The sequence below is a fragment of the Natator depressus genome, chromosome 1 (genome assembly GCF_965152275.1).
Source record: "Natator depressus isolate rNatDep1 chromosome 1, rNatDep2.hap1, whole genome shotgun sequence".
Classification (NCBI taxonomy): domain Eukaryota; kingdom Metazoa; phylum Chordata; order Testudines; family Cheloniidae; genus Natator; species Natator depressus.
This window is the reverse complement of record NC_134234.1, coordinates 262,544,834-262,571,038: the sequence shown is the minus strand read 5'-3', so window position 1 is coordinate 262,571,038 and position 26,205 is coordinate 262,544,834. Positions and strand designations below refer to the sequence as shown.

Sequence of the window (26,205 nt, the reverse complement as noted above, 5' to 3'; positions counted from 1 at the left end):
TGTTATTACTAAGGGATATGTGTCAAAAATTGGGCTTATAGGGGAGAACTAACTTTGACATTACTAGGGAGAAGACTATCTAGAGAGAAACTGCTAAGAATGTCACTCCATAATAAAAATGGGATGAGAGTAAGGTTGAAAATTATGCTTTGCCAGAGCAGAAAAACACAGTTTAGTCACAGTTCTAAATTTTGTTGGTTTATAAATCTCACTGATTTGGCATCACTACATGTTGTCAATAAGATGCATTTGCTAAAGCTTTTGCAATTCTTTACATACAAATAACAGCTAATAAAGTGTTGCCTAGATCTTGTTTATGCTAGCCATAACAACAGCAATCTGACTTCTAATGGTCATAAACATATTTGCATACAGCTTTTGAATATAACTATCATAAATGATTTTCTTCATGAATTGCAGCCTTTAAATAAATTGTTTAAAATAAAATTAGAACATGATCTGAAACAAATTGAACTGCCATTTAACTGGTATTGAAAATCTACAGTTTAAACCTAGACCTTTTCTTCCTTCCCTGACCAGCATATGGAAATGTGTTAAACTCCATGTGAATGGCAAACAAAAATAATGTCTGGGTCTGACTGAAAGTTCCAAATAATCTGCATTTCAAAAGAGGTTAGTGTCAATCAAGTATATTTGAATGGAAAAAGAGAACTATTCAAAACACACAGTACAGGAGACAGGAGTCAAAGAAGTGCCAAGTTTGTTGTTGCTAAATAGAATTTTATTATTTTTTGTAACAAAATGTTAGGGCTGGGATGGATTATTTAAATTAAAGATGGGCCTGAGCCATGACACTGTAATTTGGATCCACAGTGAATTTCTCAACAATTCAGGGGTGTATGTAGGCATATGTGTCCTAGTTCAATGCCTTTCAGAGAGAAAACAAAGAAGAGAGCCAGATCTGAACTTCCCCCCCGAGTTGACTGTGGGTGATTGGATCCTGTGTTTTTGTTCAGTCCCACCTTTAGTGAATGGAAGTGTCAGGTAGAATACTACCAGGGCTGAGATTAGGGTTAGCCTGTACTACAAATCAGCCATGTGCCCTCAGGGGCTTCCAGGAGTCCCTTTTTAAAATTCTGCCACCAAACCGATGGAAGAGTTGAGATTATTTCCCATGCCTGACAGAGTTCACTCCCTCTTTGAATGCTGCTAAATCATCCCATCTAAAACGCAGCATTCGAAAAATGCTATGCTTGCAAAATGAAGCACTAAAAGTTCAGGAAATGTTAAAGCAAAGGTTGCCTGTGCAACTTTATCTTTGCCCCCCTAGTAAATGGTATTATAATCGTCTTTTATTGCATAGAATTTCACTGCATGAATGCATACTGTCTTTTCCACAGTAGCGCAGTCTGAGTACAGGTTGGACAGTGAATAAGGGCTTTGTACTGAATCAGAAAGGGGTCTGTGGATCCATGATTTTCTTTGGGTTAATTTCTGTTTGCAGTTCTTTACACCAATGTAAACCTGGAGTGAATCCAGGGAAACTAAATTCCGTGAAACTTGACTTCAGTGGAACTAATTGTGTGGTTAAAGTTAGAAAAGTGCTTAAGTACCTTGCTGAATTAGGGCCTCAGTGTACCAGAAGGGCAGAGTTTAATGAAGGAGGCAGGGGGTTGTTGCAAACGAGGGAGGAATCGTCTACTTTAATATGTAGGATGAAACTAAATATAGTTCAGATGCTTCATTCTGGATGGGCAGGCAGTTTGTGTGACCCTGCTTACACGTGTTTGCAAGTACTCTAATTCTCGGTAATTGAGACAATGGGAATTCACTCAGATGGGTTTGCTGCCTGCACTCTCATGGCTTGTCCTGTCCTCAGAGTCCTTCAGGTGAATTGTAGCCTCATAGTTGTTCATTGGCTATTAGAGTACTGTCCAGTATTGTGTATAATCCTGGTATTTGAACCACAGTGATGGGTTCCAAATTTGCATCTGAACCTTCTCAAGGATCCCAGATATTTGGATGTGGGATTTTAGTTCAGGCCAATGTCTAGTGTATAGACCCACATTATATAATATCTGGTTCTAAATGATATTGCATGGACCACTTAGGTGCAAGTAATGGTTTAAAGTAGCAATAATTCAGCCATCAGCATGTCCAAGTGATACCAAAAGAAACTGGAGTTGTTGCAGAATGTGTTGCATTCAGAGGGTGAAACAGTTATGCAGTCTCTTTTCAAGCTAATCAGTTCCCCAGTTTGCAGTGCCTTCTTACACATCTATCTCACTGTTGTTTGCACAGGCTTCTTCAGAAGAAGTATCACTAAAAATGCTGTATACAAGTGTAAAAATGGAGGCAATTGTGAGATGGACATGTACATGAGAAGAAAGTGCCAGGAGTGCCGCCTGCGGAAATGCAAACAAATGGGGATGTTGGCTGAATGTATGTATACAGGTATTTGCATCAAGCAAGCAAAGTACTTTGAAAATATATTCAATCTTACATTTGTCTAACTGGGCTGTGGCTAATATGCTGAAACCTCCATACATATACAAAGGTGGGTAAAACCCTCAAAGATATAATCTAGCAAATCTGAAGGCATGAACTGTAGCATTAAAGGCACTGCAGTCCATGCTCAACAAATCTTATTGAATAGGCATGACATACCCATGAATGATGAGATTTGGTTAATGATAGGGGACACCAGAGCGTGAGGTGCGTGATGATCTGGTGGTGAAGAAAGGACTTTCCCTGCCAGAGTGGGCTGACACAGCGAAAGGCAAGAGCCAAAGGGGCTGCCCAAGTGTGAGGAAAAGCCACTCCAGTAGCTATGGAAAAAGGATGGAGGTGGTGGAAGGCATCAATTGGAGAAGGGGAGGAATACAAAGAAGCAGGGAATTTTCAGTGCTATGTAGGGCAGAGAAGGAACAGACTTACCCCTACCCAAAACCACCTTTTTATGGACTGCCTGCCAGCCCTTCCCAGGCAATTCCAATGCTTGTATGAAGTGCTGGCAATCAACCAATGGCGGATCTCCTGAAAAAGGAGGGCTACCATTGGCTGGAAGTTGCTGTGTGCTGCAGTCCTCCTCTGGCAATCTGGGCTGGCCTGTTAAGGGGCAGCCCTTTTTTTAAATAGTCTCATTAGTTCTTCTAATGGAGGTATAGAGCTATATAGGTACAATCACCTCCAAAGAACTTGGCTTTTAGATTTAAACCACGTTTTATATTAAAAAAATGGAATTCAGGCTGACATCTTAATTATATACATTACCAAGCTCCAGGCCAATGTACTTTAAACATCTGCGATACTGCACTACACCCCAAAATGAGGAGTTAAAGTTCTACCAGTAATTCAATTTCAACTATAACAGTAATAGTCATTCCATATTTGAAGGCTCACTCCTAGAAATATAGTGTACACACCTGCATATGCTGCCTTCAGTGAATAGGACTGCAGTTTATTCTATTTATTGATGGCTCCAATCATTTTAGCACACTGTAGTGTCAAACCAATTTAGGTTCATACAGGAAATTAATCTACTCTGAGTTTTTAATATACTTCTCTTTTTTAATCTGATCATGGGATGCTATATTAACTGTTGGCTTTGTGAGAAACAATAACCTCCATCAATATTTGGAATGCATGCAAATATAATATAATTAATCTTTCATTCTGTAAATTGAACAGACTACAAAGATCCTGAGATATGACATATTCTCGTACAATACATAAATATCCAAACAAATGCCACCAAAGTGATGATAGCACTCAATGAGTCAGTAAGTGTCATAGGAAAATAAAAACCCATGGAGTTGGACTCAGATTCATTGTTCCACAAATTCAAGAGATCAGGATACTCTGAGTGACTCATAGCAGCAGCAAAACAACAGATCACAGAAAAAAAATAGGTTAGTGTAAATAATACTGACTGAGGACACATGAAACTTTTAAACTGGCTGATCATTTTCTCAAATTGGCATATGTGAAACAAAGACCGACAATAGGTGCTGCCATTTGAATCTTTCTCTGCAATGGAAACACTTACTTTGTTACTGGGTATCTCATGTTACTCATAACTTAAACATAAGCATGTTCTAAAGCACTTCAGTGAGGACATTTTGCAAGTCACCATTTAACAAGTTTCAAAGGAAGACCATACCGTATATGGTTGGTTTTAGATCAGGGCTTGACAGGGTGGTAAAACCTCAAGCTTCTATTTATACATTGTCTTAAGTTGAAGAAGTTCCTTTGAAATAAAAGGTTACCTTGAACTTTGTTTCAGTTACTCATACCAGAGGGTTGCAATTATAAACACTGAAGAATTTTGCTATAGCAAAAAGGGAGGTAGAGTCTTATAAACATTTATGGCCCTACTCACTAAACGTTTCCATGTCCTTTGCACATAAACCACAAATACGGTGAAATTATTTAACCATCAGCTTCAAATATATTTTTGTACTTATAGTTGCAGTTCTTTAGCGTGACCTGAGTTTCTACTTAAAGGCCAGATTCTGCCACTCTTATTCCGGCTGAGTCGCACTCCTAGTCTCACTGAAATGGAGCCATTTGTGGAATTAGAGTAAAATGCTGGCTGCATTGAAGGCAATGGGAGGTTTGCAACTAACTTCAGTGGAGCTATAATTTCACCCCCAAAGTACTACTCAGCATAAGTAAGAATGGCAGAATCAGGCCTTTAGTGTACAGGACACAAAGCAAACCAAATTTTCCCCAGAAAAGAAATAGGCCAGATCCTCATCTGGTATAAATCAGTGTAGCTCCACTGACTGCCCCAGTTTACATCAGCTGAGGATCTGGCCCAATGGTTTTAGTAGGATTGCTTTACATCTATTCTTTAGAAAAATAAAGCTAGGATGTTGTAAAAATGAGGCAGTACAATCACATACCTTGATGCCAATTATTATCTGCAACATTCCTGTCACTGATATTTTCCTATTTCAAGGTACTATATGTAAGTCTTATTTTAATCATGTAAACTTCCTCTTCTCTCAGTGCTGTTGGTAGGTTATTTTATATAGTGCTTAAACAGGAAATTAAAAACATTCACAACTGAATTCAGTGTTTACATATCTTTCCCCACCATCATATATTTTCTGAATGAGTCTCTTTTCCTGTTCTGCATTTTCAAGATTGGAGAGCCAGGCAGACTCCTTGAAAGAAACTCTAAATTGAAGTTCTGTGATGATTATATTCTTAGATCCATTCATACCTGCTTGCCTGTTGGTCAGTTTGCTGGTTTTCTTTTGAGAGTTGGTTCTGTTAATTGTTATTATTTAGTAATTGTTCAGCACAGATGATGTGCTGGTTGCTGTGCATAATGCACCTAAAGATAGCCCCGACCCAAGTTGTTTACAGTCTATAAGAATAAATACATAAAGTGACAAATATTTAATTTAAGAACACAATAGACTCTAATCAATAATAAACCCTGGGCTTGATTCAACCTGCTGGTGCAGGGAGGTACAAATTGTGGCAGTTGACCAGATAATGCACTGGATCAGCACATCTCCCAGACACTTCAGCCATATCCTCTCCCTGGCCAGCATGATTCACTTTTGGTTTGTACCAGCAACACTAGATCTGTCAGCAGAGTGGCGCTGCAGATGCCTGTGCCCCTTCTAAGTGGATGTTCTGCAAGTGAGGCTGCACCCTGGTTTGCACTAGTAGAAGTTGGCTCGTCCCAAAAATGCTGATCATAACATCCATAGCCTTTCATCTATGTATCGGAGGGTATGTCTACACTATGAAATTAGGTAGAAATAATCCTTCTTCATTACATCATGGATTCATACAGTAAACAAATTAGGTCGATTTTTTGAGTGGCCTAAGTACTTGTATCTAAGGAGAATGCTGTCTTCAGAAAGAAAAGGAGGACTTGTGGCACCGTAGAGGCTAACAAATTTATTTGAGCATAAGCTCACGAAAGCTTATGCTCAAATAAATTTGTCAGTCTCTACTCCTCGTTCTTTTTACGAATACAGACTAACACGGCTGCTACTCTGAAAGCTGTTTTCAGAGAATGTCTTGCATGGGTAAGTCGTTTATTGGTGTTAAAGGGCAATATGTGGGCATGCTCATGTACTTACTTGGTTCCACACTGGTATGTGAAAATTAACCTACCCTAAAATGTCTTTTGGGGTGCGAATCCTATGAATGTATTATTTGCAATGCTGCAGGTTTGTTAACAGAAATACAATGCAAGTCAAAACGTCTAAGAAAACATGTGAAACAGCCGCCTGATCAGACAGCCAACGAAGATAACGAGGGAGCGGACCTGAAGCAAGTGACATCTACAACTAAAATATACAGGGTAATAAAATTCATGGAAATAGTCTGTACAATAATTAGGATGTTTTAGCTACATGCAACGAACACAGCATACTATGGTTACACTGAAGTAATTTAGAGAATCACCTTATGTAGCCAGACACATTTCCCTCAGTGTTTATAGTGTTTACCTATAATTAATGAAGTAGCCTTATTTGAGGATCTAAGGCATTAGTCTACGTCAATAACATGTAAAACGATAACTTCTCATATAGATTCTAAGGGGAGGTGTCTTGACCCTAACATGTTAATTATGCATGCATGTGCATATGCACATGCACACGTTAGCATACACATTCCACACAGAGATTAGATCTATGTGGTAGAAATATGCATGGGATAAACTGAAGAATACACATTAAGTAAAATTCATCACATGGCTGTGCACATTATCCGTGGATATTTTTACGATATATATTTACAGATCTAATCTCTGCATGGGATGTGTCTATTGAATAATTACGGTTTTATAAATTATCATGCACCTTTGACCACCTCACGTGCACTCTGTCATGAATCCATCTCCCTCAGGACTACTATTAATATGCCAAATCTCTGAGTACCTGCAAACAGTTGCCATAAAAAGATCAGTTTGATAGAAGGAAACATTGCTCTTTCTCCCCAAATGTGGAATTCCAATCCTCCAACACTACCCCCCAAAAAATTTACAGCTGCCCAAAGGCCATGATGGCAATATTCAGTCCTTACTTGCATCAGTTACAGATTTAAATTTGGATACCTTGCTGCCCTTCAGGACTAGAAATAGGAGCAAAGGAAAAGCAAGATTTCTGACATTCCAAATGGACCTAGTGTTTGCTTCTAGACCTGGAATGTGCGGAGATATTAGACCTTAAAATCTGATATTCTTAGGTATAGAAAAGCAATATCAAGTCACGTTAGAGGCTTTTAGTGCTTCTTTTGAGCCTTACCCAGTTGGGGACACATGATAATTACGATACCTGAGATATACAAAGAGTCCAGATGTTTTTTGAAACTCGCTAAAACATCTATAAAATAGTTTTTCTGTAACATAAGTGTCATGTATAGAATATATGAGGGTATGGTATTGAGGTTTTGGGATGTCCACATAACTCACTAATTACCAAACCTGACAATACTTCCACTCCAAACTCATGCTGGTAAAACATTTATACCACTCTATCATTGATCTTTTGTATACATCTGCAGTCTCTAAGGGGCTAGGCAGACTTCTCATCTTGTTGACATCCAAATGTAAGACGTAGATCGATACAAACTTACTGAAGTAAGAGATGCTAGATCACTTCCAGTTACTGAACTTTATGGGGTTTTTTTCTGCCAGTATAGGAGAAAGTAGAACTTACCCCAGAACAGCAGAACCTTCTTCATTACATCATGGATTCATATAGTAAACAAAGAATTCCTCAAGAGGTATCAAAAAAACTTGTAAGTACACAAATTAATTAGTCTTTTGAAAGTTGTCATTTGGGTTGTATGCAGAGACTACGGGGCTTTATTATTATTATTAACATTAGTTAAGGTGGTCTAATGAGGGCTGTGTTTGAACTGCAAGCTGTCACTTTAAGAGTGGGAGGGTTTTCTGGTCCTGTTTGCAGGCTACAGGCTCTGTAACATCTGGGAGCAGCTTAAAGCAAGTTGGGGTGAGTTATGTCAGTCTGTTTTAGGGAGCAGTCTGTTTCCGCGCTCTTTTTGTTTGTAAACATTTTGAATTCTAAGAAATAAAGCAACCTTCCAGCAAGGATATTTATGTTTTTTTTTAATTTAATGTTTCTGGGTGTATGCTGTGAACATAAGTTAACATTTATATGGAAGTAGCACCTAGAGCCCTCAACCAGGTTGACACTGTACAAACACATAGTAAATTACAGTACTTGCCCCCAAAGAGTTTACAATCTAAAAGAAGAGTTTACAATCTAAAAGTATATAAGAAAATCAGAATCTGTTCTTAAATCACTACAATCTGACCATTTCTTTGTTCATTGAACCCAAATATTGAGGAGAAGAGTGTGCTTCTTGGGGGAAAGTGACTAACACCCTCAAATCACTCAGATAATGATTAATCACTGAAGACTTTCAAATAGGTAGTATAATGTGATGCTATATTGAATATTGCTTAACTGAAATCTACATTGACTAGTAGAATCTGAATTTGTGTGAATAAACTACAGCCTCCAACACTGTTGTCATAAAGTCGCCGTCACACACAAACACACATATAAAGACACTTGATCTTTTGGTCTGGCTGAGCACAGCAAAGAATCCAGGAAGTGGGAGGCAAAGGTGGCTTTTTATTGCCTTATCAGACTATGGTTATTCTTCCTAAGTGCAAGTTAGAGCAGCCTTAGGACTAGATCTGGTAAGAAAATAATCGCAAAAAAAATTCGGACTTTTCAACAAGAATATCAAACCAAAAACTTGAAATGTTTCAGTTTTTGGAACCAAAAACTTCTTTTTTTTTTCAGTTTTTCCTTTTGGGATTTCTCCCCCCTTTCTTTCTTTCCCTTTCTTTCACCGCCTCTCTTTTTCAGTGGCAAAATGAAAAATAAAAGAAGCAGAAAAAGGGGAGAAAAGATAAAGGGGGAAAAGAGAGGAGAAAATGGGAGAAAATATTTTGGTTTCCAAGTTTGAAAACTAAAAAAATTCAGTTTGGGGGTTTTTTTTTGTTAAAAAAATGGAAAATGTCAATAAACAAAACAACAACAACAAAAGTTTTGAACAAAAAATGTTGACCAGCTCTCCTCAGGGCTCAATCCTTTTGACTTTCCACTATACCGGGGGAGTTATGTGGCATGTGCGGAGAACTGGCTATGCCAGTTCTATGTCACTTGGGTTTTACAACCACTTCAGTTGTCTACTTAAATCAGCTATACTGTCCCTTTGCACTGCTGGAGCAATTTTTTGTAATGATATATTTCTTTTCTCGTCGTTGTGGTGAATCAATGTAGTAGCTGGTCTGAAACTATGCTACTTGTTGCTGCAGTTCCATCAGATCTTGCAAGCACATAGGGTTGGGCCAAGTAAATACTTAGATGGGTGACCTCCAAGGAATATCCTGGGTGCTGTAGGCAGTAATGTTAGTTGAGTAGTTGGCACCCTTCCCCTTGAATCCATATGAACTAATGTTCCAGTGTGGTACTGCTGGAGGTGCGGTTACACACACGATATTGAAAAAGCAAGGTTCTGATCACTTGGGGTCCGTAAAGGTTTCATGCTCTTTTCATAAGTGTAGGACTGTTAACCCTGGTGATCTGGCCAAATTCCAATGATATTCCAATGATGATATTCTGCCTTTCTAAATTCCCAGTGCAGTTGCAACTGAATACAGTGTCTTTCCTCACTCCTTAATCTAAACTACTGTGTAACATTGCTTTGTAGTGGCAAGCAGCTGCCACAATCCACCTGAAATCCTAAAATCCCAAACTTCTGTTTACTTTTATTACCTATTATATTACAGAGGTGTTGTGAGGATTAATTAGTAAATATTTGTGTAGTGCTTTGAGATATTCTTACAAAAAGAATGACAGAAGTCCAAAGTGTCAGCTTTTATTAACCATTGTTTTTTTAATTTTAAATACTTAGTTACAAGAGGAATTCAGTGCTGAAGAAAATTTTCTCATCTTAACAGAAATGGCTACCAGTCATGTTCAGGTTCTTGTGGAATTCACCAAAAAGTTACCAGGTATGTCACAATGGACCAAATCTTGCTCCCACGGAAATTAATGACAAACCTCCAATTGATTTTAGTTGCAGCTTGATTGCTATGTATATCTAGGTATGTATAGCTGAGAGGATGTATAATAGTATGTTCCATTGTCCCTGCCAATACACATAAGCCACTTATGCGACCTAAAAAACTGAAGCTTTATACTCCAAGAGACTGCTTTGAAAGATTCAAACTTAACCAGTTTCAGAAGGAATATCCTCTATATCTATTCAAGGACAAAATGTTCTGGGTGTTTTAGGAGTCTTTGAAGGTCCATTATTTTAAAATAATGTTGCAATGCAAAATATTGCTCCTTAAAATTGACTCTAACACTTTAGAAACTTTATTTTATTCCCTGTGCCCCCTTTTCTGTTTAAGCCTTTAGGTCAGTGTCATCCACTGAAGTGTGTGTGCTTAGAACATTGGCTTTAAGTGTGTGGAAGGGATGTTTATCAAGGTTTGTGTTTTGGACTCCTTGAATAATGAATCACAGAATCACATTGAAAACGAGATTTCAGTTTTTCAATTCACAGTGGAAGAGGCATTATAAAAATCTAGCATCATGCTACCTCGAGAGGCCAAATGTGTCACAGCTCTGTTAGGTTCATTCTGAAGCACATCCTGCCCCATCCCAAGTGGCTTCAGGTACAGCACAAGAGGCAGAGTTTTTCTATTTGGAGAGGAGGAGTGCAGAGTATATGCAGGTCATCCATCTCTACTCCTTTGTCATGGAACCCATCTCTGTGTGAGGCTCCCCGCACCTTTCTGTGCCATGTGGCTTGGAGTAAAGAGGCGTGGAGGTAGGGCGGGTAGATTCACTGGTCATTAATCCCTACACAGAGGTTTCTGGAGTCCTTAGTTCAGTGCCCCATCCACTAGACCAGGGGTTCTCAACCTTTTTCTTGCTGAGCCTCCTCCCCCGTCCCCAAACATGCCATAAAAACTCCAGGGCCCAGGGGGAGGGCAACCAAAAATTAAAAGTCAAAGTGGGGGCTCAGCTCAAAAAGTTTGAAAACCACTCAGGGTCAGGCAGGGGCTGGCTAGGGGCCATGTGCAGAAAGGGGGCGGGGTAGCTCAGGGTGCAGGGAAGGGGTAGCTAGCAGTTGTGTGCTGCTCCCCAAGGGCTTTGCCAGCAAGCAGTCAAAGGAGGCTGGGAGTTGAGGAACAGCTGCAGCGCTGGGCACCAGCAGCATGAAGGGGTGCAGGCGGGGGGAGATGGGGAAGTGCCTCGGCTGCCCGCTCCATGGTACCAGCCAGAGCAGCAGCTGCCCCGCACTGCCCCGTTCCGGCTTCCTGCCTCTGACCTGGCCAGGGGGTGGGGCCTAGGAGCAATGTGGGAGAGGAGGAGGTGAGGGGGTGTGTATGGGCCTGCCCCGCTCTGGTTAAGGCACTGCAATTTATGAGGGAGCAACTCTGCCCAAGGGCTTGGGGTTTCTGTCCTGTGGGGCACCAGGGCTCATGGACCCACTGAAATCAGCTCGCAACCCCCGGGGGGCTGTGGATCCCTCATTGAGAACTGCTGCACTAGACCATTTTGCCTCTCACCTTCATTCATACATACATATTTTCATATTCTAATATGTTAAAATTTCATTTTTTCTAGCATTGCCCTTTTCCTCCCTCTGTTATGGGATTATTTTAAAGCCTCTACAGTATTACAATTCCAATTGTATTTTCTTTTGCAAACTAATGGGCACAGGTTCACAGGAAATAAATGAAAAAAATAAAGTGAATGAGTTTTGAATGGGTTCAGTTCAGTGCTGAAAGATGATAATGCTACCAATTCTTTATTAACACTAAAGCAGGAATTTAATTTGTTCTATGCTAATCAAGTTGAAGGCAATCTCACCTGATCCAAAACAAGATTACACACACCTACATGTGTGAGTGAGAGGGGGAGGGAGACTTGGAAGGATGCGAGCCTGGCAGTTTGAAAAAGGAAATGGGGGGGAAACCCTTACAAGATTTCTGTAATACAGATGGTCTGTTGGCCTCAAGTCAAGAACAAAGTGAGGCCCAAATCTTCAAAAGTCTCCACTAATTCTGACTGCCTCATTTTGGGCACCCAACTTGAGCCTTATTTTCATAGCTGCTGAGTACCTGCAGTTCCCATTGATTTCAACTGGAGGAGGTGGATGGATCCTCAGCACCTAAGAAAATCAGGCAAAAGACTTCCCCTGGGCTCCTGAAATTAGTGGATTCTCATGAAAATCTTGGGCTTGCAGTCTTGTTAGAGTAAAATAACTTTGAGATGGAAATGCGGAACAAACAAGCTCTTTTCGGAGTTATGTTCATCAGTGTATACTGAGGAAAAAAGGGAAAGGGCCTTCTAGGATCAAATACAACTGCCATTTGAAAATTTAAAGTAGTGAGATTTAGCACAGTTTAGTTGTTGTGACTTTAAATCTGTGACTTTAACTATTTCCTTTCATTCTCTGTATTCTATTTCCTTGTTTGTGTGCTGCTTCATGGACTTGGTACAGGCTCATTGTACTGGGTCTGTAGTGGCAGTCAGCATGAACTGGGCTTTTCGTAACCTTCAGTTCCACTCTTGTATGTAGAGGCCCCATTCTGCACTCACTGAAGTTTATGGGAGTTTGGCAATTTACTACAATAGGGGAAGAGCCCAGGCCCACAGAAAGGATAAATCCCTATCCAAAATATAGGGGGAAGCCTTTATCCAAAATAACAAAGCTTAAAAATCATGAAAAGGAGGCATGATTTTTGATTGCCAGCCCCTTGTTTGCACATATCCCTATACAGCAGAACCTCAAAGACACGAACACCAGAGTTATGGACTTACCAGTCAACCGGACACCCTGTGAAACAAGAAGTCATCAGTCAGGAAGCAGCAGAGACAAAAACCAACAACAACCAAAAAACAGCAAATACTGTACTACCTCGGGGCTTTAGCCCTGGGGCTCACGGCTTCAGCTATGGAGGGGTTGGGGCTGCAGCCGCAGGGTGTGTGGGAGGGTCTGGAGTCTAGACAGGGCGAGGGCTGGGGGTTTATGACCCTCAGGAGCATTGGGGCTCAGAGCTTTAGACTGGGGGGAGCACTGGGGTTTGGGGCTTCAGCCCTGTGACTCTGCTCCTGGCTTCTGCCGCGTGGGGGGTGCCAGGGCTCAGCATTTCAGCCCCACGGATCCGTTTCCAGCTTGAACCCCGCAGGGGTAGCCAGGGTTTGGGGCTTTAGGTATGAGGGAAGCATTGGTTTCAGTCCCAGCACTGACCCCATAGCTCAAGCCCCGGTGCTGCCCCCAGCTGAATCCAGGCTTAAATGTACATGTAACCCTTCTGCCTGTCAGAGTTGGCAGCAACAAGGGCCGGGTTCAATATCTAGGGGATCCATTCCAATAACACAATGCAAAACTGGCTTGAGCCCCCACCCAGTGACCTGGGACAAATATATACCACCCCCGCTGGGCGCCTCCAAGAGGCAATACTTCCCCTCTCGCAAGCACAGAGTCTGAGTGTAGCAAAAAGCCTTTTAATAACAGAGAGAAACAATGTGGCATTATGTTGGGGAAACACCACCAACAGGATTCATAACACAACCCATGAGCAAAACCCACCCCAAGCAAATTGGGGCATGTCCTTTCCCTTTGGTTCTTGAGTCCAGCAACTCAAAATCACCCAAAGTCCAACGACCCAAAAGTCTCTGGTCAGGGCAGCCCCAGAGTTCAAAAGTTTATCTGCAGAGTTTTTACCTCCCAACCTGGGTGGAGATTTGGGGGGGGGGGCTGTTAAGGGGCACCTTACGTGGTCCAACACTGATGGCCCCACCTCTCCATGGGGCTCCACTCCACCAGTCGCTCTGCTCGCCGTCCCACAAACTGAACTGCTCCGCCAGCCGCTCCACTCGCTGTCCCGCAAACTGCTCCGCCAGCCGCTCCGCTCACCGTGCTGCAAACAGCTCTGCCATATAGCTTCAGGCTCCCCTACTACTTAACACAACACTCAGTGATGTCAGCTTGTAGTAGGGAGCCACAGTGCTGGTACACCATTAGCCCAAAGTGAATTCAGCTCAGCAGCCTGTAACTAGACTCCTAATGGAATCAAAATTAGCTCTGATATTCCACAGTGGAGAGAGGAGGAAGTGCAATTAGCATGTAAGGCCCTCACCAGGGGGCCCATGCCACCAGGTATTAATACCTGTTCCCAGTCTCTCTATTCACAGAGTTTTGGAACCCATGTCCCTTGCCTAGCGAGTGCTACCTAGTTGATGGCGAGTCCCTCCATCATAACAAAAGGCCAAGTACAGTTCCACTGTCCTTGATTCCCATAATCAGGGTAATAACAATCTATTCTTCCTGCCCCAATAACAGAGACACTGGGGATCCCACAGCAGCCAAAGTGACCATTTGGGCAGCTCTGGCCTCCTTCTAGGCGGGGTGGGTGTGCCTATGCAAATGAGATCAGCCCCTGAAGTTCTTTTCCACAACTTGCCACCCTCACCACCAGATGTCAGGGTGGAGCTCATCCTGACTCTGCTTACATCCACAATACTTAGCAGCCCTGATAAGGACACAGTTAGCTCTTATACAGATGCATGGCATGCCTGCTAACCAAATTCAGCTTAGTGGCCCACTTGGCCACTAAGAATGCTATTGCTTGGCTCAGCGAATATGCAAATGCTAAATAAAATAAATGGCACCTTATGATTAAGAACTAAAGGACCTAAAGTACTGATGTTCTTATTTCTAATATCCTTCCAGGCTTTCAAACCCTTGATCATGAAGATCAGATTGCTTTGCTGAAGGGCTCAGCAGTAGAAGCCATGTTCCTTCGTTCAGCTGAGATCTTTAATAGGAAACTTCCTGTAGGAGATGCTGACCTCTTAGAAGAAAGAATTCGCAAAAGCGGTAGGTGCTTTATTTAGTGGAAAAAAGACCTGCTTTCATGGGTCAGCATTTGTCCTTGAAATGTTAGCTCAGAATGTTTATAATTGGTAATGAAATAGTTTATTTGAATGTTGTTCTTCTCGGTCAGCCTTGAGTGCAAAGGTCATGAGGTAAATGTTTAATCATAATTTCATTGTAAACATTATGAATTAAGCTATATCAAATAAACTAATGTATCTCTTCAAGGGTGAGTATAAAAGAACTGTGACAATAAAATGCCATTCTATTGTGTTGTTCAAATAAAGTGTCAGTTTATATGCTTGTAAATGTCATTAATATAACAAAAGAATTATAGGTTATTACTGTGTATGATTGAGAGGGAAAAAACCCTGCCTCTCTGGGTCAGTTGGTAAGAAGGATCACGGAGAATAAAGAGCACTGAACAATGATGGTTGTAATGTATTTTCAGTACACATTCTGCTTCATAAGGGCTCTCAAAGGTCTGGTCTGCATGATGGAATTTTACAGTGTCTGAACACAGTTCTCAACAATTGAGAACAACAACAGCTCAACAACAGCTGAATAGGGACTGAACGTGGGTTAGGAATTGTTGTAGACTTGGAAAAGTTCTGTATTGTGTCAAGTCACTGTACTCATATTTCAGTGTAGAGTATGTAGAACAGTATAAACAAGTCATTGTCTGTATGAAATTTTAGTTTGTACTGACTTTGCTAGAGCTTTTTATGTAGCCTGTTGTAAAACTAGGCAAATACTAGAGAATTTAATGTACCCCCGGAAGACCTTTGTGTTCCCCCAGGGGTATGCTGATTGAGAACCACTGAGCTAGTGAACAGGAGCAGCTAACAGGGGAGTTTTGCAAGGGAGTTTAGAGAGGGAGCCTGAGAGCCAGATACACATTATTAACAGTCTCTAAATTTAGGCCAATAAACACTCCCACCCAAAATAACAACAACAACAAAAGCTACATGAGTAGAAAGAATGAAGGCAGAAGTCCAGCAGCAGAGTGGAGGCTATCCAGTTTATTGCACTGAATGCAAAATGTATGATTACGTGCCTTGTGGGCAGGTGGCATATGTGTGCATTCATTGCAGGGAACTTGTGGTCCTCAGAGACAGTGTACGGGCTTTGGAGACCATAGTGGCTGAACTGGAGGAGCTAAGGGAGACAGAGAGGTACATAGATGAGACTTTCCAGGACACAGTAGAATGGTCCCACCCTCAGTCTGTGCTGTTAAGAAGGATGAAAGTCTTGGGAAGAACATCAAAGTGGAGTAGAGGGAAATGATCCTATAGTTGGGATCCTCCTTCCAGATGATTTCATGGTATACTCTCGCACTGAGGATATCTCTCCGAGGGAGGGGACCCAAGTTATTAGAAAGAGACAGGTAATAGTAATGGGGGATTCAATCATTAGAAATATAGATAGCTGTGTTTGTGATGACTTGGAGAACCACATGATGACTTGCCTGTCAGGTGCAAAGGTTGCAGATCTCTGGAGACATCTAGACAGGCTTATGTGCAGTGCTGGGGAGGAGCCAGTGGTCGTGGTGCATGTACAGTGACATAGGGAAAGATAGGTGAGAGGTCCTGGAGGCCAAATTTAGGCTACTAGGTAAGAGATTGAAGTTCAGGACCTCCAGGGCAGTGTTCTCTGAAATGCCTCCAGTTCCATGAGCAGGGCCAGTTAGACAGGCAGAACTGCAGGGCCTCAATGCGTGGCTGAGACAATGGTGTAGGGAGGAGGGGTTTAGATTTATTAGGAACTGGGGAACCTTTTGGGAAAAGAGGAGCCTATACAGGAAGGGTGGGCGCCACCTAAACCAAAATGGAACCAGATTGCTGGCGTGTCAAATTAAAAAGGTCGTAGAGCAGTTTTTAAATTAAGGGCTGGGGAAAGCTGATAGGTGCGGAGAAGCACACGGTTCGAATGGAGGCATCCCTTAGGGGAGGATCTATTAACGGGGAATCTCTGTATGTTAGTAAAGAGGAGAGGATAGAAGCTGATAAAGTACAGATCGGAGCTGAAGAGAAACAGATGAAAAAGAGTGCCATTCAATTCCATCATATAATGGTAGACAACTAAAAAGTGACAAATTTTGTAAGTGCTTGTATACAAATGCTAGAAGTCTAAATACTAAAATTGGGAGAACTTGAATGCCTGGTAATAAATGAGCCTATTGATATAATAGGCATCACAGAAACTTGGTGGAACGATGATAATCAATGGTAGATGGTAATTCCAGGGTACAAAATACATAGGAATCACAGAGTAGGTCGTGCTGGTGGGGATGTGGCACTATAAAGAAAGCATAGAGTCAAATATATTAAAAATCTTAAATAGATCAAATTGTATAGTAGAATCTCTATGGATAGAAATTCCATGCTTGAATAATAAGAATATAGTGGAAGGAATATACTACCAACCCCCTGACCAGGATGGTGACAGTGATTGTGAAATGCTCCAGGAGATTAGAGAGGCTATAAAAATAGAAAACTCGATAATAATGGGGGATTTCAACTATCCACATATTGCCTGGGTACATGTCACCTCGGGATAGGAGGCAGAAATAAAATTTCTAGACACCATAAATGACTGCTTCTTGAAACAGCTAGTCCTGGAACCCACAAGAGGAGAAGCAATTCTTGATTTAGTCCTAAGTGGAGCACAGGATTTGGTCCAAGAGGTGAATATACATGAAGTTCTCAGTAATAGTGACGATAACATAATTAAATTTAACATTCTTGTGTGGGGAAGGAAATACTAAAGAAGCCCACTGGAGTAACATTTATCTTTAGAAAGGAGAACATAAAAATTAGGAAGCTAGTGGAAAGTAACAGGTACAGTCACAAATGTGAAATGCCTGCAAGCTGCATAGAAACTTCTTAAAAACACCAAAATACAGGCTCAAATTAAATGTATACCCCAAATTAAAAAACATAATAAGAGGACCAAAAAGTGACACCATGGCTAAACAACAAAGGAAAAGAAGTGGTTAGAGGTAAAAAGGCATCATTTGAAAATTGGAAGTCAAATCCTACTGTTTCCTGCATAATTTAGGGCTCTCTCCTCCCACTCTGGGAGCAATGACCTTCTGCGGGTTAATGGGACCTTTTCCCAGTGAAAGAGCCTTTATCAGAAAATAAATATTCTTAAACATGTACATGTATTTATTAGCAATCAACATTTATACCCTCCCCTAATCTTATTTTCCAAAAGATGAGGCCTCCCTCCATGAATTAATTAATTATGTCAGGCCAGGCCTTTGCTACTTTCCCCTAATTCTTTTTATATCAGCGTTTGTCTTTGCATTATATTTTTATCTTTCTGTGCTTTTGCACATTTCCAAAACCACAGGGTGGTAGTCATTCAAACTACCATTAAAAATAGGCTTACAATACAAACTAGAGGGTGCAAGCTTACCTCCTTTTTATGCTATTAAAACTTCTAAAATATCCCAGACAGTAAATTTCTTGAGGACCCACGGCCTCCAAAGAGCCGGGCAAAATAACCTTCCATACCCCTCCTGGTTTCACTATATATAGTCTTGCCTCCCCCAGACTTTCCTGCCCAAAAGTGATGGGGTTAAAAGTGTGTGTTTGCAGGACTGCTTTCGCTCTGACCAAAATAAAGCCAAAACAGTAATCATTTTGCAGCTGATTCTGATACTCTTACTCATATTGAATAGGTCCTTGCTCCAGCAGTAGTCCCAGTGATTTTGAAATTAATCAGATTACTCATGGACTGAGGTACTACTCTGCATGAGTAGGGGGTATCAGTGTCAGGCCCTTGGATATTTGCAATGTATATAGCTTCAGATAATGTAAAGGGAAAAAAAGCATTGTCAGTACAATTCTCTCATCAAAAATTTTCATTACCTTAGGCTTGAACATACAATGCAACATACAAATATGCAAAGAATACCTAAGTTTACTTCGTACTTTGTTGAACTTATACCAGTTAGTTAGAAAGCTGCAAATCTGCAATGTTTGGCTGTAAATTTTCTCCACTTTAGAGAGGGACAGTTGTTATGAAATGCAAAATGATACTTTTGTCTATCTCACAAATGCACTCTGTTAAGCTCAACAAATATTTCTTTCATACGCCATCTGCCACTGACTTATTACAGGATGCTTCTAGAATCTTAAAATATCGTAGGAATTTAATGGAATATGTAGCCCAGATCCCAACAAAATTAACATAATAATATGCTACAGGATAGAAAAATTACAGACTCTTTTTGCAAAAAGAAAAGGAGGACTTGTGGCACCTTAGAGACTAACAAATTTATTTGAGCATAAGCTTTCGTGAGCTACAGCTCACTTCATCGAAAGCTTATGCCCAAATAAATCTGTTAGTCTCTAAGGTGCCACATGTCCTCCTTTTCTTTTTGTGGATACAGACTAACACGGCTGCTACTGTGAGACTCTTTTTGGTGTTTTGAAGACTAAGGTATAGACACATGAACTGTTGTAGCATGCCTGACAGTTTATTAGTCTACTGCAGTGGTTCTCAAACTAGGGCCACCGCTGGTTCAGGGAAAGCCCCTGGCGGGCAGGGCTGGTTTGTTTACCATCCGCGTCCGCAGATTCGGCCGATCGCAGCTCCCACTGGCCGCGGTTCAGCGCTCCAGGCCAATGGGGGCTGTGGGAAGTGGCACGGGCCGAGGGATGTGCTGGCCGCCCTTCCTGCAGCCCCCATTGGCCTGGAGCGGCGAACCGCGGCCAGTGGGAGCCACGATCGGCCGAACCTGCAGACGCAGCCGGTAAACAAACCGGCCTGGCCCACCAGGGGCTTTCCCTGAACAAGCGGCTGCCCTAGTTTGAGAACCACTGGGAACCACAAACTTTAGAGGAAAAATGCTTGTCTGAAAACTCACCACAACACAGCTGTTCATATTTTATATTATTTGGGCAGTTTGTTTAAAATGAATCAATAATTAGAGATAAATAATTCCATATTGGAAAGTAGTCTAGCACATAAAAAAAATGGAATCTCACTTTAGTAAGTAGTCACAGGGTCAAACTTCAGAGTTGGATTATTAATATCTGGGGCCTAAATTTTCAAAAGTGACTAGTGATTTGGGGTGACTCTGTTTTAGGGTGTCCAACTTATTACACCCTAAAGGGGCCTAATTTTCATAAAGCCCTGAGCACCTATCTTCTGAAAATCAAATTTCTTTAAGTTGTCTTAAGTTGGACACCCCAAAATTAAAGCAATTTTCACTTGTCATCTTTGAAAATTTTAGTTAAGGTGTATATGTAAGCATAAATATTACTAATGCAATTCATTTATATACACAAGTTATTGGGCTCAATACAGGGGTAACTGGGTGAAATTTAATGGCCTGTGATATACAGGAGGTCAGATTAGATGATCTACTGGTCCCTTCTGGCCTTAACCCCCATGAATATGTTCTACTAAAAGTTGCAGATACCCACTGCCATTATTTCTTGTTAACGAAAATGCTAAACAAATAATTCAGGCAAAGAAATTAAAACTAACCTAGGTAAGAAGGCAAAATCCAAGAGCAGTAAAAAATATGATGCAGAGGGGAGAACAATGAAAAACAAGCAGCAAACGTGCAAGACAAAGTTGAATGAAAAGAAAAACCACACAAACAGAAAAAAGAACCACTGAGGAAACATAAATATAGCTGAGCAAAATTCAAAGCAGGTAAGCATACTATATAAAAGGGTAAGGATGAGAGTAGAGGGAAGCAATAAGGTATCAGGAATACTTGGATCTTCTAGAAGGGCACCAAGACTGACCCTCTTAAAAAGGAGTAGTATATTTTTGAATTTCGTCCTTAGTCAGAACTTCAATCCATATAGGATCATTTTTAGATGTAGGCGAGTGTCTAAATGTCAGCTGGGTCCTATTGTCAGGCTTTGATATATGGACCCATGAAAATGGGGAAAAACTGCCTGAAAGTCGCAAGCTGTCCAATGTTTTGTCCTCTGTCATGATGTGCTCTTAGAAATGGCTTTCATCTATTAATATTTATGCTATTCCCCCTCTACAGTTGTATTGAATTTAACATTTTCCTGATAAAGAAACCATAGAGATCTGGTGGCGATGACCTTTCAGCATTAGCAGCTTTCATTTGATTCTTATGCTGATGCAATATGGTTTTATTTATTAGTGTGACTAACATACTGGCTAAGTAGCAGCACATCTCACCAACTGTCTTGTTTATGCCCTCAGGGTCTTTTACATAATACGATATAAAAGTTCTTTCTTTAAATGTTGCTGAAACTGAATTCCTCTCCTACGTGGGCTACCGAGGAAACCTATTTAATGTTAATGAAAGCTTGTGCCTTTTTTTTATGTTAATTGATGCTGCAGAATGCGTACCACGTTGCAATTACCTGGTTATATCTGTGAAAGGCTGACATCTCAGGAATATGCCTAGTTTACTTCTGTAATTTTAAAGGTGCTTTGCAGATTCCACTTATTGATAGTGCAATATTATTAAAACGTTTATGAAGGGCAAAATATTTTCTCAATGAGCATTTATACACTGTAACTATGATGACACCTGCTTTTCTGGAAGTCATTAAGCGTCAGATTCTGATTCTTTTACTCTAGCACATTATTCCACAAATAAGCCTGTCGATATCAGCGTTAAGGAATAAAATGCTACTTCGCATCAGTAAGTGTGGTAGAATCTGGCTCTAATTTTTCAGTGAGTAGAAGAATACTTGTCAGTGTGAAATACACTATTGCCTATTGCCCTTTAGCACCTGAAACCCATCAACAATGAGATAAAGGCAGGAAGGGAAGTAACCACTTTATTCTAAAATATTGGTAAGAGTCTATGTTCTGTCCTTGCATGTGAACTCGTGGTTCCCACTGATTTCAGTAAGAGTCTCTCATGTGCACTCAAAGGCAAAATTTGGCTCAGGAATAATGGACAATCACTTCCAGTATTTCCAGCTTTATACATAATAATAAATTAATAATAATAATACTAAAATAAATTATTATTATTATTGTTATTATTATTTATTAATTACTTGTATTACTGTAGCATCTAGGAGTCCTAGCCTTGGACCAGGACTCCATTGTGCCAGCTGCTGTACAGACACAGAAAAAGAAGACAGTCCCTGTCCCCAAGAGCTTACAATCTTAGTATCAGACAAGAGACAACAGATAGGGGAGTGCAAGGAAACAATGAGGCATTATTGATCAGCATGACAGGGAGTGGTCTCAACATACAAGCAGCCCACATGTTGTCAAGATTTTTGCATCATACTAAAGGAGAGTTTTAAGGAGGGATTTGAAGAGGACTAATGACTTAGCTTTGCAGATATGTACGGGGAACTGCTCCCACATGTGAGGGACAGCGTGAGAGAAGTTAAATTTTCAAACAAATACCTTTGTACTAAGTGGTCAATGGAGGCTGGTATCTTGGGCCAATCGGACATGAGAGTTGACTCCTTGTTAGTGAATGTGAGAGGATAGGAAAGGATAGGGCCTTGAAAGTGAAGACAGGTAGCTTCTGTTTGATGAGATAGAGAAGGAGGAGCCAGTGGAGGGATCGCCAGAAAGTGTGACATGATCAAAGTGATGGTCTATGAAAATGATCTTTGCAGCAGTATTCTAAATAGATGTCAGTGGGGCAAGATTGTATTTGTCGAGGTCAGAGTAAAGGGTGTTGCAGTAATTGAGACACGAGATGAGAGCCAGGATGAGGGCTTTAGCTGTGTGGATGGCTAAGAAAAGTTGTATCTGAGAGATGTTTTTCAGCAAGACTTAGATTTGGCTGGGATGTGAGGACCTACAAATAGTTCTAAGAAGAAGATAATGCCCAGGTTATAGCCTGAGTGACGGACAGGATGGTAGTGTTGTCCACAGTGACACAATTTTTAAAACACGTTCAAAATGGAATTGCTGAAAAAGAAGAAGACAAAAACAAGCAAATAAACACAACCTCTTTAAAACCGGATGATTTAACATCTTCCGTAACATTTCACTGCATTGTAATACACACAGCCATGGGTATATATAGAATGGGAAAATTCTGTTCATGAATATTTCAGAGCCACATGAAGTAGCCAATTCCATATTCCTGCATTATAGCTAGATAAATAGGTGTAAGTGTTTAATTCATATCTACAGAGGCAGGGGAATACAGCATTCTAATTGCAATACGCAGGGAATTTTCTACTAAATTTGCACACTTAGACAGACCACAGAGAACACAACCGCTTTCCTTCGATATAAATATGCTTCCCAAGCTGACTACTACTGTATGTTTATATATATAGACTAGAGTCACCAAAATTAAGGGAGGTATAAATTATACTTCCTTGCCAGCCAGGCCTTCTTCCCTACCTGCAGGTAATTCCGCCAACGGAGGGTGTGTGGTGTTTCCACCACCACCTTCCCTCAGGGGGTTTCTGCTGGGATAGTACTGAAAGAGGGTTGGGTTGTGAAACAAGTCACAGACCTGGCACATACAATTTCTAGGGAGTGAGCTGAGTTGCTGAGGCGTGCACATTTTAATTGCTGCCCGGGGAAGCCCCTCTGGTTGGGTGCTTTTCCCACTTTCCTACCGCCTGGGGGAGAGTAGCCAATCAGGGCTGCTGCAGGAAGGAGGCAGAGCTCTCTTCCCCTCCCCTCAGCAACCTGACACCATTCTCAAGGTGGGAGGACAGGGGCATCATATTCTATTGCACGGGGGACAGTCGCTTCCCCCCAGCCTTGGTTTTCCCTTCCCCAGACCTTTCCTAGCTCCTTGCCAGTTGACACTATGTTGCCTCCCCAGGGCTGGGGGTTGGGCGGCACTGCTGTGGTGCGGCCTGGGCTGGGGCTCCTAATCTGCATGTTGCTCCTTCTGCTCCTTCTGGTCACTGGCTGGGCAGGAAGCAGCAGCGGCAGTCTGGACTGGAGCTGACAATGCAGAGGGAGCCTGGCCCCAATCCTTGCCCTAGGCTGGCCATCACTGAGACACCTTCCTCGGGCTCGCCATCTCCCTACTCCCTGGGATAAGATGGCCATGCCATGCCACCACCCTGCCTACATCCAGGATGGGACCGCGCTCCTCCCCCATGAGCAGCTGTGGCCTTAGCAGAAAGGTGGAAGGTGGGATGCTGAAGTGATGCCCCTGGGAGGAGGGAGACAAGGAGCCCAGCAGCCCATGCCAGCTCTGCTACCACCTCACTCCTGTGAGCAATGGGCTGCTTCCTCTGCCCCCCAATTCTCTCCTTGCAACACCCACCCTGGGAAGTGGGAGAGAGGACTCTACTGCAGCCCCCTCAGGTGTGGGGGGTGAAACCCCCCACAAGCTGCAGTAGGAACAGAGGTGAGGCTGGGGGGACAGAATTTATGAGTGGCAGATTGGGGGACAGGATTGATTTGGGGGTGGGAGACAGAATTAATTGCTGAGCATGGGATGGGCAGATGTGGGCATGATAAGACCCCCACTTTTCCAAACCATGTTAAGCATTGGCTGGGTAGCTTCTTTGGTCTGCAGTTGTGGTTCCATTTGAGCCTCACTGGTGAATGCGGAGGAGATGCACCACTTCCTTCACTGGTCATGACTTCTTCTCAGCTAATGCCTCTCCCTGCTCATCTCCCTAACAGTCACCTGATGGAGGAGAGGTCGTGTGTCCACTTTCTGGTGCTGCAACCTCTCTACTAAGTCGACTATGCCCTGCCAGGCTCTACACCGCTCGCAGCCAGCAGAGACCCTGGGTGTATCTGCCCCAATTATTATAGGGTCCTGTGATGCATTTCACTGTTAACATTCAAATAAAATAAAAGTCAAAGTTTCCAGTGAAAGTTTCTGAGTCTGGAAAACAATTTTGATAGACAAGATTCTGTGAGAGATTAGTTATAATTTAGTGAGTAATTAATACATTTTGTTTTCCATAAAACAACAGTTCATTTACTGCTAGGATTAATATCCACTGGCACCTTCACACTTATCCAGATGAAAGATCTTTTCATCCATATTAACAACACAGTATTAGTCATTGTTAATTAGAACAAAACAGTCTCCCTGGTAGAAGTTTTTTAAAAAAAATCTAGATGTCATAAACACTTCTCTAAAACTTACCTTCAGGTAGGTCTGTTTAATTTTTATTATTGAAAAGAGGCAAATGAAAATAAATACATACAGAAAATGTAGCTTATAAATAAATGTAGTGATAAATACTGACTGGCTACTAGGGAAAGGAATACTCATTTTCTCTGGTTTTAACCAGCTAACTGCTTAGGGCTTGAAGCTGCGGACCTCATTCACATTGCCTTTAAGGAGTGTTTCGCCAGTCTAAGAATTTCAGGACTCAACCCTTAAAAGCAAGATAAAAATCATGTATATGAAACCATGGATATTAATAAAGTTGTACAATAGGTAAAGTGGGCTGGACAAATAAGAGTCTCCGCTTTGATGAGCTTTCATGAAAAGATTTCATGACTATCTCCCATTGATTTCCCTAGAAGTTGCATCAAGTCATTAGACAGTAAAGCTCTTCAAGGCAGAGACTCTTATTTGTTTAGGACACTTTACTCATATATTGAAGTCAATGAAATGACTCCATAGAAGATGGATCAACCCTTGTAGGCCCAGATCTGTATGATACATGACATTACAAAATGGCACACAGAGTAGAGCATGTTCTTTGTAGCTGGAATGCTTCACAGAACAAATGGGACTAGCAGAAGATTTTTGAAAGCGGGAAGAAGGGGTGGCTGGTGAATATTAATCAGGAAGATATGCCTACAGAACAATATACAGCACAGATTTCTTCTACATCTCGTACAGATTTTTTATAAACAAAAGTAAGAGCTAGCATTTTTTTCTCAAAAAGAAAAGGAGGACTTGTGGCACCTTAGCGACTAACAAATTTATTTGAGCATAAGCTTTCGTGAGCTACAGCTCACTTCATCGGATGCTCACGAAAGCTTATGCTCAAATAAATTTGTTAGTCTCTAAGGTGCCACAAGTACTCCTTTTCTTTTTGCGAATACAGACTAACACGGCTGCTACTCTGAAACCTGTCCTTATTTTTTCTGTTCTAGGTGAGGCCAGAAAGACTTTTAAAATCAAATTAAAAATTTAGAATAAAACTACAAACACAATATGTCTTGGCTTCACTTCTAAACTGCAAACTGCAGCAGTGACATTTGAGAAGGTCCCATAACTCCCCCTAGTTAATATCCAAACGCCACCTATAATCTGCTTCTTAAGCACCTGAAGGGAGATGAGACCACCTCTATATTTCATAATAGCAATTAAAAAAAGAACAATCAGGCATTTTAAACATTTCTCTCTATTTTTTTTTCTGATGGGGCTTATTAAGTCCAAACTGAAATATTTTC

At 41.3% G+C, this 26,205-nt stretch overlaps 1 protein-coding gene across 1 annotated transcript in view; it reads left to right on the top strand.

Annotated features, from left to right (window-relative positions):
* Positions 1–26,205, top strand: part of NR1H4 (nuclear receptor subfamily 1 group H member 4) — a 48,709-nt gene that overhangs the window by 13,222 nt on the left and 9,282 nt on the right. The window contains exons 3-7 of the mRNA XM_074950970.1: positions 2,263–2,415; positions 6,159–6,292; positions 7,636–7,734; positions 9,889–9,988; positions 14,731–14,877. Of these exons, the coding sequence (XP_074807071.1) occupies positions 2,263–2,415; positions 6,159–6,292; positions 7,636–7,734; positions 9,889–9,988; positions 14,731–14,877 (633 nt within the window). The remainder of the gene's footprint in view (positions 1–2,262; positions 2,416–6,158; positions 6,293–7,635; positions 7,735–9,888; positions 9,989–14,730; positions 14,878–26,205) is intronic.